Source organism: Hemicordylus capensis, chromosome 1 (genome assembly GCF_027244095.1).
Source record: "Hemicordylus capensis ecotype Gifberg chromosome 1, rHemCap1.1.pri, whole genome shotgun sequence".
Lineage (NCBI taxonomy): Eukaryota > Metazoa > Chordata > Lepidosauria > Squamata > Cordylidae > Hemicordylus > Hemicordylus capensis.
The window spans coordinates 244,773,291-244,785,197 of NC_069657.1; the positions used below are offsets into that span (position 1 = coordinate 244,773,291).

Below are 11,907 nucleotides of genomic sequence, written 5' to 3' on the forward strand. Positions count from 1 at the left end.
GGATCTTTGGCTTCCAGCCAAATTTGTTGCTTGCCATCGCCACATATTCTTTTAATTTCTCCAGCGTCTGTGATTACTCCTTTAGTAGAAATACACACGTGTATCGTGAGAAATCATCTGTTATTGTTAGAACATATTTTTGATTACCTATGGTTGCTGGTAGTGGTCCAGATATATCGCTGTGAATCAGCTCTAGGGGTCTTCTGGTCTTACTTTCACTCTGCTTAGGAGATGGCTTGTTAACTGCTTTGGACTCAAGACAACAAACACAGTTAGTTATAATGTCACATGGTACAAAATCAATGCCATTAGCTAACCCCTTTTCCTTCATGTTCTGGATTGACTCATAGCTCCTGTGTCCTAGGCATCTATGCCACAGTTGCAAGCAGTTTTCATGCAGGCATGACTTAGCAAGGTTCACTTCATTAGGCTGGCATGCCTCAGGTTTGGACCAGGCTGGTCTTTCTCTGTCTGTCTTTGGTACAGGTTGCTCCTGCACCTTTGCATTCAGAGCCTACAAGGCAAACTTCTCCATTCTGGGTAACAATACATTGTCCATTTCTAATGTACAGTTCACAGCCTTGTTTCTCTAGCTTGGATATTGAAAGCAAGGAGCTTGAGAAGTCCGGGGTATACAAAACATTTCTCACAAAAAACTCATTAATTAATCCATCCAATAACTTGCAATACAAAATTCCCTCACCTTTCTTCTTTGCTTTAATTGTAGTATTATTGCCCAAATGAACAGTCTCTTCAGGAATATCAAACAGTTCAGTATAGAAATCCAATTTTTTGAGATATGAACTGAGGAACCACTGTCTAAAATAAACTTTTCATCGTCTTGCATCAGGCAAACATTGAAATTCTTCTTTGAATCTGTATGCTTAAAGTTCTTATTTAAATTTCTTTCAGTAAAATCAACTCTTCTTGTCTGATTCTTGGGACAGTTCACCACCTTGTGTACAAATTGGTTACACAGAAAACATCTAAAGGCATTAGTCCCAGTTGGCCACATTCCATACATTCCAGGAGCAGACTCCCTGCTGGCGGGCATGTGAACTCTCTCTCTGGATTGAGTTTCCTTGGCAATGAAGCCAGAGCTCTTTGTATGCAAATGTGAGGGGCCCATGCGAATCTGTGGTTTCCTCTTGCAGCATTCCCTCCCCACCTTGGGTATCCTCTGGAGTGACCAATTGTTGCTTTAAGAGCAAAGTTATTTGCCAATTCACCTACATAGCAAGAATTCAAAACTTTCCTTCTGCTTGCTTCAGAAGACATGGTTTCCACTGCTCTCTCAAAGCTTGGAGAGGTGTGGACTTCCAATTGGCCGATTATATTGCTATAGCTGGGGGGCATGCTTAGGAACAGAGCTTCCAGCTTCTGCCTTTCTGTAAATTCCTCCCTTGCAGCTTTAAATTCAAAGAAAAAATCTTCCAGCAGTGCTACATGCGTGGCAAAACAGTCCCCATCTTTATACTGGAGATTCTGCATTTTCTTTCTCAAGTTAAAAGTGTACGCCCACCCCTTTTTCATATGCAAGGAATCAAGCTTGCTTAGCATTTCCCTTGAGGTCTCAAGATCACATATAGTAGTAAGATAGTTTTTACTCACAGAAGCAGCTATCAGAGCTTGAGCATCTTTGAGCACCCTTGTCTCTTTAGCAGTCTTCTCAGCAGCTGTAGTTCCATCTGCGGGGGTGGGTGGGGCCTTCCTCAGTTACTTTTTGGAGTCCTTCTGCTCTCAGTGAAAGCGTCAGTATGGTTTTCCATTCCAAGTAATTGTCTGGGTTCAGGATAGTCAGCGTGAGCTTTCCCTCTAGGTAAGTAGCCATCCTCACTGAGCTCCAAGAAAAGGCAGTTGCTGTAGATTAGCAATTCAAAGTGTCCACGCTAGATCTCACTGGATCTACTGGAACAAAACTCACTCTCTAGTTGCAGTACACGCAGCTCAAAATACTGGGCTCCCATAACATGTTGGGAATTCTCTCTGGTAGAGAAACCCTTTTCCATTATAGCAGAGTGCACAGAGGCACAACACAGCAGATTTAGTTAGGCATGCGTGTATGCTGAGAGTAAAGTAACTTGGAGCCAGATCATAGTTTCAAATCAATATATATGGCATGTATTAAAGAACTCCATTCAAGATAGGAAAGTGAGGAGTTTGGATCTCTAATCTAGCAAGCTAGCTGGATGCAGATGGATTCTGCCTCTCTGCACACATGGTGCAGGGAGAGGAGCTTGCTTGCATGTTGCAAGGCAGAAGGACAGGAAGAGAAGAAGGAAGTGGCTGGAAGGAAGGAACTTCCTAAGATTAGCAATCTACATTCCAAAGGGATAGTGTCAGAGCAGTAGAGAAGGGATGACCCATGTCTTGACTCTCTGGCCCTCTGACTCACTAGTTTGTCCTCCTATGTCACTGAGACAAGAGACAGCACAAACTCCTTCACTTCCAACACTATTCAGATAACTTAGATCTTCCTACTAAAAATATCACATCAGTCAGGAAATACTGGCAAGAAATTCCAGATTCTTTCAAAAAGATTGGAGCATTGTTTGCCGAGAGGTTCAGAAAATGACTTCAGTATTCCGTAACCAAATATAGAACACATTTGCATGAACAATACAGCAAAATAACTGGTAACAAAAAAGGTTCGGCTTTTTAGGAAAATATACAAAGCAGTGTTTTCCATATGCACCACACTGCAGTAAAACAGAACAGGCCCAGCTCCCTCCTCCTCTGATATGGTTGTCATGAACTGGTATCCTGTTAGGAAGGGCTACAGAGGAAAGATGCATTCCCCATAGCGTACTTTGTCCTGAAAGAGCCTTCTAAACAACCTGAGGCATGGGAGGGAGCACTGGGCATAATTCAACAATGGGCAGCTCTTCTGTATGGGATACAGCTTCCATGCTGGTTGTAATCACTGCAAGTTTGGGAAGACTATGGACAGATGCATTCATACTAGTGGTCAATTGCAGGGACTGGATCCAAAAGAAACGTCTGAGCCCCATTGATAGGATCTTGACCTTACAAAGTATAAGCAGAATATGTTTTGGGTGCTCTGGGACATTCTGGTATCTACTGGCAAAATTTGATCCTCAGATTACTAAAAACCTGCATATCTTCAAAGCATCTATGTCTGTCATTTGGTTCTTTCGGTTTTGGAACCTCTGGCTCACAGCTTGCTTGTGCAGCTTCTATTGTTTGAAGATCATAGACTTCAGTCACCACTTCTTCATCCATTTCAAACAAAGGATTTCCGGACTGGTACCTACGTGGCTCCTAGGTTCTGTGATTTTGTCTTTGGCAAATACCCTGCCTTATATATGTGTGAACTTGACAACAGTGGATAACGGGGAGATCTCCTATTTCTTCGAAAATAAAACCAAGAATTCAGTCAAAGATTCAATTACACGTGCTTATTTTGGTGGGCCTTGGATCTTCTGCAGCTTTCAGCTTATGTCTTACTTCTGCCTTTCTGTTAATCTTTTCTCTCTGGAGGCACAGTCAGAAAATGCGAACTGCATCAGTCAGCTCCAGGAGCCCTAGCGCTGCTGCCCACGTCCAGGCAGTGAAAATTATACTATTCCTCCTCATCAACCATGTTGCTGCCTTTCTAGCTACGCTGATGATATTGTCAAGCAATTTTGATAGAAATGGTATTGCTACCTTTGTTGCTGTCTCTTTTACACATTGGTGTTCTTCGGTGGATTCTTTCATATCAGTTTGGGGCAACACAAAATTAAAAAATGAGTTGCACAAGCTTTTGTATTTTGCTAAGTGCAAGGGGCGATATTGTTAAAGGATTGCCATAAATGCTATACACTGAAATCCACTGGAAGCTTTGTTCAGATGCAAGCTCTGTCTTTCTTTCACTAGGATAAATTTAGAGTTGCTCCACTGAAAGCTGTGAAGATATGCCATTGTAACCTTGAGGAATGAACCAAGCGATGCACTAATTCTGTATGCTTTGCTTAGCTTATGAGCAAGAACTGTGTTTAGAGCACTGATTTAGACATCATACAGCAGTTTGAAGAGCTATATGATTTTGTACTAGTCTTTTAATGTATAAAGCTATGAAAGATCTGGGTATAGCAAAGACATCAGCAGATTCACTAGGGCTGCAATGTTTAGTCATTTACACAGGTATGATGTATTTCAAAGTGACAAAATGATTAATGAAGTGGACACATTTTTCCATTGCCTGAAATTCCCCGTCTTTTAGGATGTATGAAGGGCACCATTAGATTTTAATCCACCAAGGAACATCCTCTCTTTATGTTTTTGCAGATCATTCTCATCCTCCAGCTCTCTTGATAACTGTGAACAAATGGCCAGTGTTAAGAATGTTATTGCTCCTTGATAGTTAGGAATCCCTTTCTAGTGGGACACTGTGTCTCAGTCAGGCTGATATCGTCAATATCAATTCCACCAGTAGAGTTGGATGGATCTCCTCAAATGCCATGAAAAACATAGCAGAATTTGGCCTGGCTATTAAAGGAAATGGATGCTAATGTCCAGTGTTTTTCTCCATCAGCTGTAAAAGGAGACAGAAAACTTCATTTATACCAATATCTTGTTGTGATTTTTCAATATAACAACAGGCAACGCGCCCATGCTAGAATGGTTTCTGATCTGGCTCAACGAAGCACGGTAGCTATTCTGAGATTTCACCATGCGCAGGGCGGAGGATATATTCCTGCCGCCATTTAATTGTTCCTTGCTAAAACTGTCCTCCAACTTCTGTATGGAGTTCAATTGGGCCCCTTTGATAGTTTTATGCCCCTAGAGCGGGTACAGTCGGGCTTTCTAAGAGCGCTTTTCGGTATACCTAGATGCACCCCTAATGTGGTGCTATGACAGGAGGCTGGGTTGTGGAGGATTGAGACCAGGGCATGGTTGCAGATTATTTTCTACTGGCTGAAGCTTCACCTCCAGCCAGTGGGACTTGTGCCTGAGTTTCTTTCTTTCAGCTACACCCTGGCCTATTTGGCTGGTAACAATTACGGATAAACTTTCCAGTATTGGCCTAGATCCTGAATTTTTATTAGAAACTGACCAAGTGAATGCAAAAAAATTAGTTTGTCAGAACCAGTTGGCTTGTCTGCCGGCATTTTACAGTCAGTTTAAGGCCAGGGTGGTTTTTTCTCCGGCTTCATATTTGTCTGTAATAACTGTCAGAAAGTTCAGCTGGGCTTTTTCAAGAGCATGCTTTAATGCCTTTCCTTCAGCTGTATTAATGGGGAGATTTCAACATCTACCCCTAGAGGCTCGCCTGTGCCTTTGTGGTTCAGGTGAACATTTTATTACGCTGTAGATTCTACAGTAACCTTAGATGTCATTTGATTCTGCCACTTCTTTCTAGGTTTCAACATCAATCAGATGATTTTCTGGTGAAATTTTTGCTTGAAGATAGTGTACTTTGCATCTCTCATGTTGAAGCAAAATTTTGTTACATCGCAATTAGAATTCATAGTTCATTGATTGATGCTAAAATTAATGACTGAGTCAATGATGGATGCTGGAATTTATTGTTTGTGTTGTGTTTTGTTTTGGCCATTGGCCATAAATAAAGTATCTATCTACCAATACCATGTATACCTTCACATAGGCAATAAAATTAATTCCTTCACTAGTATGTGTTACTCCATAACCATTAGTATTCGATACTACAATCAGCCTCAAAATAATATTATTATTAATATTAATATTAATATTTTTTTAAAAACAAACCTTTATTTGTTAGCTGCCCCATAACACTCCGGGTGGAGTGTCATGGGCATTTAAGCATGAGATAAAAACACAACACACATTAAATCATAACAGACAAAAAAGGGGGGGGGGAATACAAAATACTAATAAAAATATTTTTTTTTTTAAAAAACCCTATTGTTTCTTCCTTTTAGCTTGTTTTTAAGACAAATGGTATAGCAGGTGACTTGTGAAGATACTGCATTGTATTCAAGCAAAATAGGCCTGGAAATGGTGCCTGAATCAATTCGGGTTGCATCAGGAGTGATTTTATTCTATCCCGAATCTGGCCCCTTTTTTTAAGGGTGATTCATTATGGGGTAGAATAATTGAATCACACCCAATTCGACCTTGATCGATTCATGCACATCCTTAATGATTATAGATTCTATTTGTCTCCTGCATAAATGTCATTTATAGATTACTTTAAGGCTCACCATAGATCGTCTGCAGTTTCAGTGTCTTCCTAACATTCCCAGTTCCATCGAATTTGTAAAAAAACATTCCCAGTTCCATCATCGCTTTTAATCCAGATGATGAGTGCATCTTGTAGACTGCCATCGAATTTGTAAAAAAACTGTAGACACTTTTCTTTCCTCTTTGGGTAGAAGATGCGGGACTCCAAAACGGCTAATTCACCCGAATGCCCTACTGTGGAATCCAGGTGAATAAAATATCCCCCCTCTACAAAGCAGATACAGGGAGAAGGTTGCTTAACATCAGAAGACTCTTGCTCATTTCAACTATCATATAGGAGTCTATGGTGCCACACAAGCACCACTAAAATGGGGGAGGGGGAGTGGAACTGCTCTTCCCTCGTTCTCTCTGTCGGCCTTTATTGCATTACTGTTGCCTCATAGTCAGATGGGACTATAAGCCATGAACTGCAATGAGAATATATGTTTCATCAGCAACTATGCAGATAAGCTTACATAATTCACAGGGATCTGTAGAGAAGCAGGTGACTAGGTGAATTCTTAGCGGTCACATGAATTCTCAAGTTCATTCCTCCAAACTTGTAGCAGTTATCACTAAGCTATGAGGCAGATCAGCATAAGAGAGGCCATCAAAGTCCATTGTCAGTAGGGAAGATAGGAATCATCTTTAGGCAGATTTGACCTGAGAGGACACTAGTTGCTGACCCTGGAACTACAATATTACAGGTAAGTAATGAACCAACGTAATGAAACCAACACTTTCGTGTCGACAGCAATGCCAAATGATTCTACATAGGGAATCAGACTGTGTGGTTACAGAAAAATAACGGGAAGCAACTTCTGACTCTTTTCACTAACACAGTCTTGAACCATAGGAAATCAAATTATTATAGATCCCATTGTATGCAACCACATACAGATAATCCAGTCCCAATGAAATCTTGTTATCTTGAGACCACAATTCCAGGCACCAAAAGAAAAGGAACGGTTGTGCCATCGAATCTGTGTCGACTCCTGGTGACTGGAGAGCCATAGAACTAAAATATTACATTAATGAACCAATGTAATGAATCCAACCTTTTCGTGTCTACAGCAATGCCAAATGATTCTACATATGGAATCAGACTGTGTGGTTACAGAAAAATAATGGCAAGCAACTTCTGACTCTTTTCTCTAACACAGTCCTGACTGATGGCTCAAGTTCAGCCAAGGTGTTTAATAGCGGTTACACGCTGAGACATTTTGAGCAGTTTTGAGTACAATCCAGAATTTTGAAACCCTTTTTTTCCCCAGTGGGAAAGAGGTTTAAGCATATGCTTTGATCCCTCCCATTGAAATCAGTGGGACTGATAGGTGCTTACATTTGCTTGGACTGTGCCCTTTATTTCTGCTTGAATTTTCCTTGTCAGTCACTATTTTAAATCTACCTGCACAGCGGCCCAACAAGGTGTGGTCCGTATCAACCGGCGTAGTCAACGTATGCTCCCAGTCAGCATCATCGTTTCTATTCTACACCATGCCACAGATATTAATGGACTCAAAGGAGCACTGGTCAAGGAGGGTAAGGCTAGACGCTGTAGGATATGCAGACGTATTCCATATGAAAAATAGACATCTTATCTGCCAACCAACTATACAAAGCATCCTGCTGCCTGACCGTTTCCCTGCCTGAAGTGACAGAGGAGGTAGTCCTGGATTCAGGATTTAGGACTCCTACGTTTATTTTGGGCGATCCTAGGATCCATGTTGAGGTTACCTTTGGGAGGCAGTTCTGGACTTTACAGCCACCATGACAACCATGGAGCCGACTCAAAATATTATCAGCAAGTTTACAAGTCATGCTCTCAAGGCTGACTGGTGGATTGGTCTAGGAGATAGCCAATGCTCTAATTTATTTATTTTTTAAAGAGGCTGATCCCAACCACCATGTAGGATCCATTTGTGTAACCATTCCTTGAGAAACCTTCCTTGGACCCCAATTATTTGTCCCCCTATTGCCTGCCACTAATCCCCTCATTTTGGAAAAGTGTTCAGAGTGACAGTTCACCACAGTTGTACATACGATTGAGTCTTTGTAGATCTATCCTGCTCAAATCCTGGCTTCCCCCAATTCCGTCATTGAATTCTGGAATTTTAGTCGTAATTGTCGGAATGCTACTGTTCTTGTTGAATGAATAAGGTCTATAATGCATGATGGATTCATATACATAAGGGGTGTTTAGGTCAGACATGAAGCTATCATCATGTTTGTTGAAGTTATGCTCCTGATCTAAAAATCATAGGAGATCAAATTATTATAGATCCCATTGTATGCAACCATATACGGATTTTCCAGTCCCAATGAAATCTTGTTATCTTGAGAACACAGCTCCAGGCACCAAAAGGAAAGGAAAGGTTGTGTTGTCGAGTCAGTGTCACCTCCCGGTGACCGCAGAGCCATGTGGTTTTCTTGGCAGAATCCAGGAGGGGCTTACCCAAGGGTAAATCTTTAACATACCTTTCATTATCAGAACACCTGGCATGGTGTTGCCACAAGTCCTGTGCCATTCTGCGTCTGGTACCTGGGACAGAGATTTGTGAGCTTACCTGTTGGCCTTGGGAATGTACTTTTAAGCACAGCTGACCCAGAGTTGCTCCTTCCCCCACGGAAGCCACTGAATGCAGCTGCCAGACTGTTTTCTCCTGCTCTGGCCAGTGGCCAGAGCTGCACCAGTTGCATGGCACTACTGCATTCCGGTGGGAGAAAGGCGGACTTCAGTCAACCTGCTTCACCTCTTCCCCTCTATAGGAAGTGACCCTACCTGCCTGTCTCTCACACATCCATCACAAAAATCCCTAAAGGCTATTTCTGCTGTCTCCTATAGAGGCCCAGCTGGAAGGAAAGAAAAACCACCCCTCCTTTCCTTCACAGATGAATTGGCTTCTCTCGCTCAGGAAGGGGGAAAGTTGGCGGCAGCAGGACCAGGTGCTTTGGATCTATTTGTGTGCGTGCACATCTGCTTGTCCTTGGTGGGCCCTTGCAGAATTTGAGCACAAAGGCACATGGAGCTGTCCTATGTGTGCTGCCGCCATGCTCTCTCCTGTCCTGTTGCTGCTGCACTGTGCTCAGGAAGTGACAGGAAGAAGCGGAGCCCTTGGAGAGAAACTTTTTTTTTTTTTTGCAAATTCAATTTTTATTGATTTTAACAATAACAATATTATCATTCATTAAAAATAGACACAAAAGGGAGGACTTTCCGCTCACATTTCTTCGTGAATCAACAACTATAAAATTTACCCTTGCTATGATAAAAAATCAAAACATAAGTTCAAACCCTTACAAACATAATTAATCTAACCAACCTGCGATTTATACTAAATTTCAAACCCTGCTGTCAAGTCCATAGTAGGAAAGTAGAGCCCTTGGAGAGAAACTATGAAGGAAGCCAGATGGTGAATACTTTCTGATCCCATTTGAGCATTCCGGTGAAATGGACAGATTTCCACAATGGGTCAAAAGAATGTGGACCTGGAGTCTCCCAAAGACTTCCCCATCTTCTCACCATTACCTTCAATAATTTCATTCCACCAAATCTTAACATAATCGTCCCTGTCACTCCATGATTGTTCATGATAAAACCCCAGTGCATGCAGAATCTCATGCTCTACTGTAATTTTATAGTCACAACCAAATCCAATGGAAAGAACTTGGCCAGTCTGAAAATCACCCATGTAAGAGCGGCATCTGTTGGACAATGAAACCTGATAACAGTACTGCTTATTTAAAATGGAGCCAAGAACGCCCCTTGCATCAGTTTGGAATGGGAGGAAGCATCAAATCACAGCAAAGGTGGAAAGGCATTTCCCATCCATCCACTAAACATAGGAAATAGCCTTTCCGGCATCTGTTACCAAACCAATATGTGAATGTGTGTGTGAGAATGAATATACAAAGAGAATGAACACAGAATCCTTCGTCTATAAGTGCTGTTGCAGTTGTTAAACAGCTGTTACTCCAAAGAATATCAAGAACCCACACCTGCCATTTTTCTAGATTAATCATGTTGGGCTTTGTAACTATTTAGCAGAGTGCCAACAAGAGAAGCTATCCACTACAGGTACAGAGTAGAGCATAGATTTGGGTACGTAAAGAATATGCATGGAGATTGTTGAACAATCTAAATACTAGGTGGATTTATTAGTGAAGTACATTTGAGATAGGAAATACCTATTCTATCTATCAGCTACATGATGAATAGTTAGGGAGAGAGAGAGAGAGATGTTTCCATTTTCTCTCTACGAAGAAAGGAAGAGGACTGACTCACTACAGGAAGCACCTGAGGAGTCAAATCAGGGGTCATAGAATATAGGCAAACAGGGACAGGTAAGGAGACCCTCACTAACTACCTCTACTCCCCAAGCTCCTAGTGGTCTTTAGGAGGATAGCCTAGTCGATGCACTGGAACTCCATCTCCCACAAATAAATCACTTCAGAACTCAGAGGAAAATAAGATGAGGAAGAGGTGTTACTTACAGTAATAAGATTTCACCCATTCCAAATTTTATTTGTGTAGTTATACGTTTTACATTTCTGAGCCTTAAGGTTCTCAAATGGAGGATTAGCCTAGAGTGTTCAGGAATGAAGCAGCACCTTTGGGCCTCTAAGCTCTCAAGGCCTGGGACAGGCTTGGCACTGTGTGTGTGTGTGTGTGTGTGTGTGTGTGTGTGTGTGTACATGTGTGCATATGTGCATATTCAAAATGAAGCTTCAGGAGGTCCCTAAGATGTCTCCTGTGCCTATAGCCTTTATGTAATGACGATAGGGCATCTTTCTGGAGCCCACCAGGGATGTTTTTCACACAGGGCTTTTAATGCCCTTTAACTTGCATCTCCTCTGGAATGGAGGAGGTGTCTTCACATATCGGCCAGATTTACCCCAAAGTCCCTGACAGTTATCGGGGAACAGTTCACACACAATTCGAGTTTCTCACTGCACGTTAGAGTGTAGCCCATTTTAAATCCAATTTTATATTTAAATAATGCACTATTTGTGTCAGCTTTTTGGGACAACTTTGAGTTCACAGGAAAGGGTCCCAGTAAACTTGCAGTAAAGTCTGCTGTGTGTAAAAGTCCCAGGTAGGAGGATGCCGATGCAGCAGGAGGGCGGGGGGGGGGGGAATTGCCAAGGATGCTCTAAAACCTGTAATCAGCCCTGATTCTATAGTGGCCATAGAAAGTGTATTGGACCTGTTCAGATTACTTAGATCCACTTCATCCACACTGGGGGGATCAGGAAATGGTAACTATGGCAAGAAATTCGAGATTCTTTCAAAAAGATCTGAGCATTGTTTGCCGAGAGGTTCAGAAAATAACTTCAGTATTCCGTAACCAAATATAGAACGTATTTGCATGAACAATACAGCAAAATAACTGGTAACAAAACAGGTTCGGCTTTTTTGGAAAATATACAAAGCAGTGTTTTCCATATGCACCACACTGCAGTAAAACAGAATAGGCCTGTTGCCCAGCTCCCTCCTCCTCTGATATGGTTGTCATGAACTGGTATCCTGTTAGGAAGGGCTACAGAGGAAAGATGCTTTCCCCATAGCATACTTTGTTCTGAAGGAGCATTTTAAAGAACCTGAGGCAAGGGAAGGAGCTCTGGGCATAATTCAACAATGGACAGCTCCTCTGTATGGAATACAGCTTCCCTGCTGGTTGTAATCACTGCAAGTTTGGG

The 11,907-nt window shown here is 41.9% G+C and overlaps 1 protein-coding gene across 1 annotated transcript; it reads right to left on the reverse strand.

Annotated features, from left to right (window-relative positions):
* Nucleotides 1-4,349: 4,349 nt before the first annotated feature.
* On the reverse strand, nucleotides 4,350-9,911 carry LOC128334254 (meprin A subunit alpha-like). Its single transcript, XM_053270815.1, is given in 6 exon segments — nucleotides 4,350-4,537; nucleotides 6,189-6,238; nucleotides 6,270-6,435; nucleotides 7,616-7,762; nucleotides 8,236-8,457; nucleotides 9,737-9,911. Coding segments are annotated over 6 exon segments (936 nt in total). The 5' UTR covers nucleotides 9,900-9,911.
* Nucleotides 9,912-11,907: the final 1,996 nt, after the last annotated feature.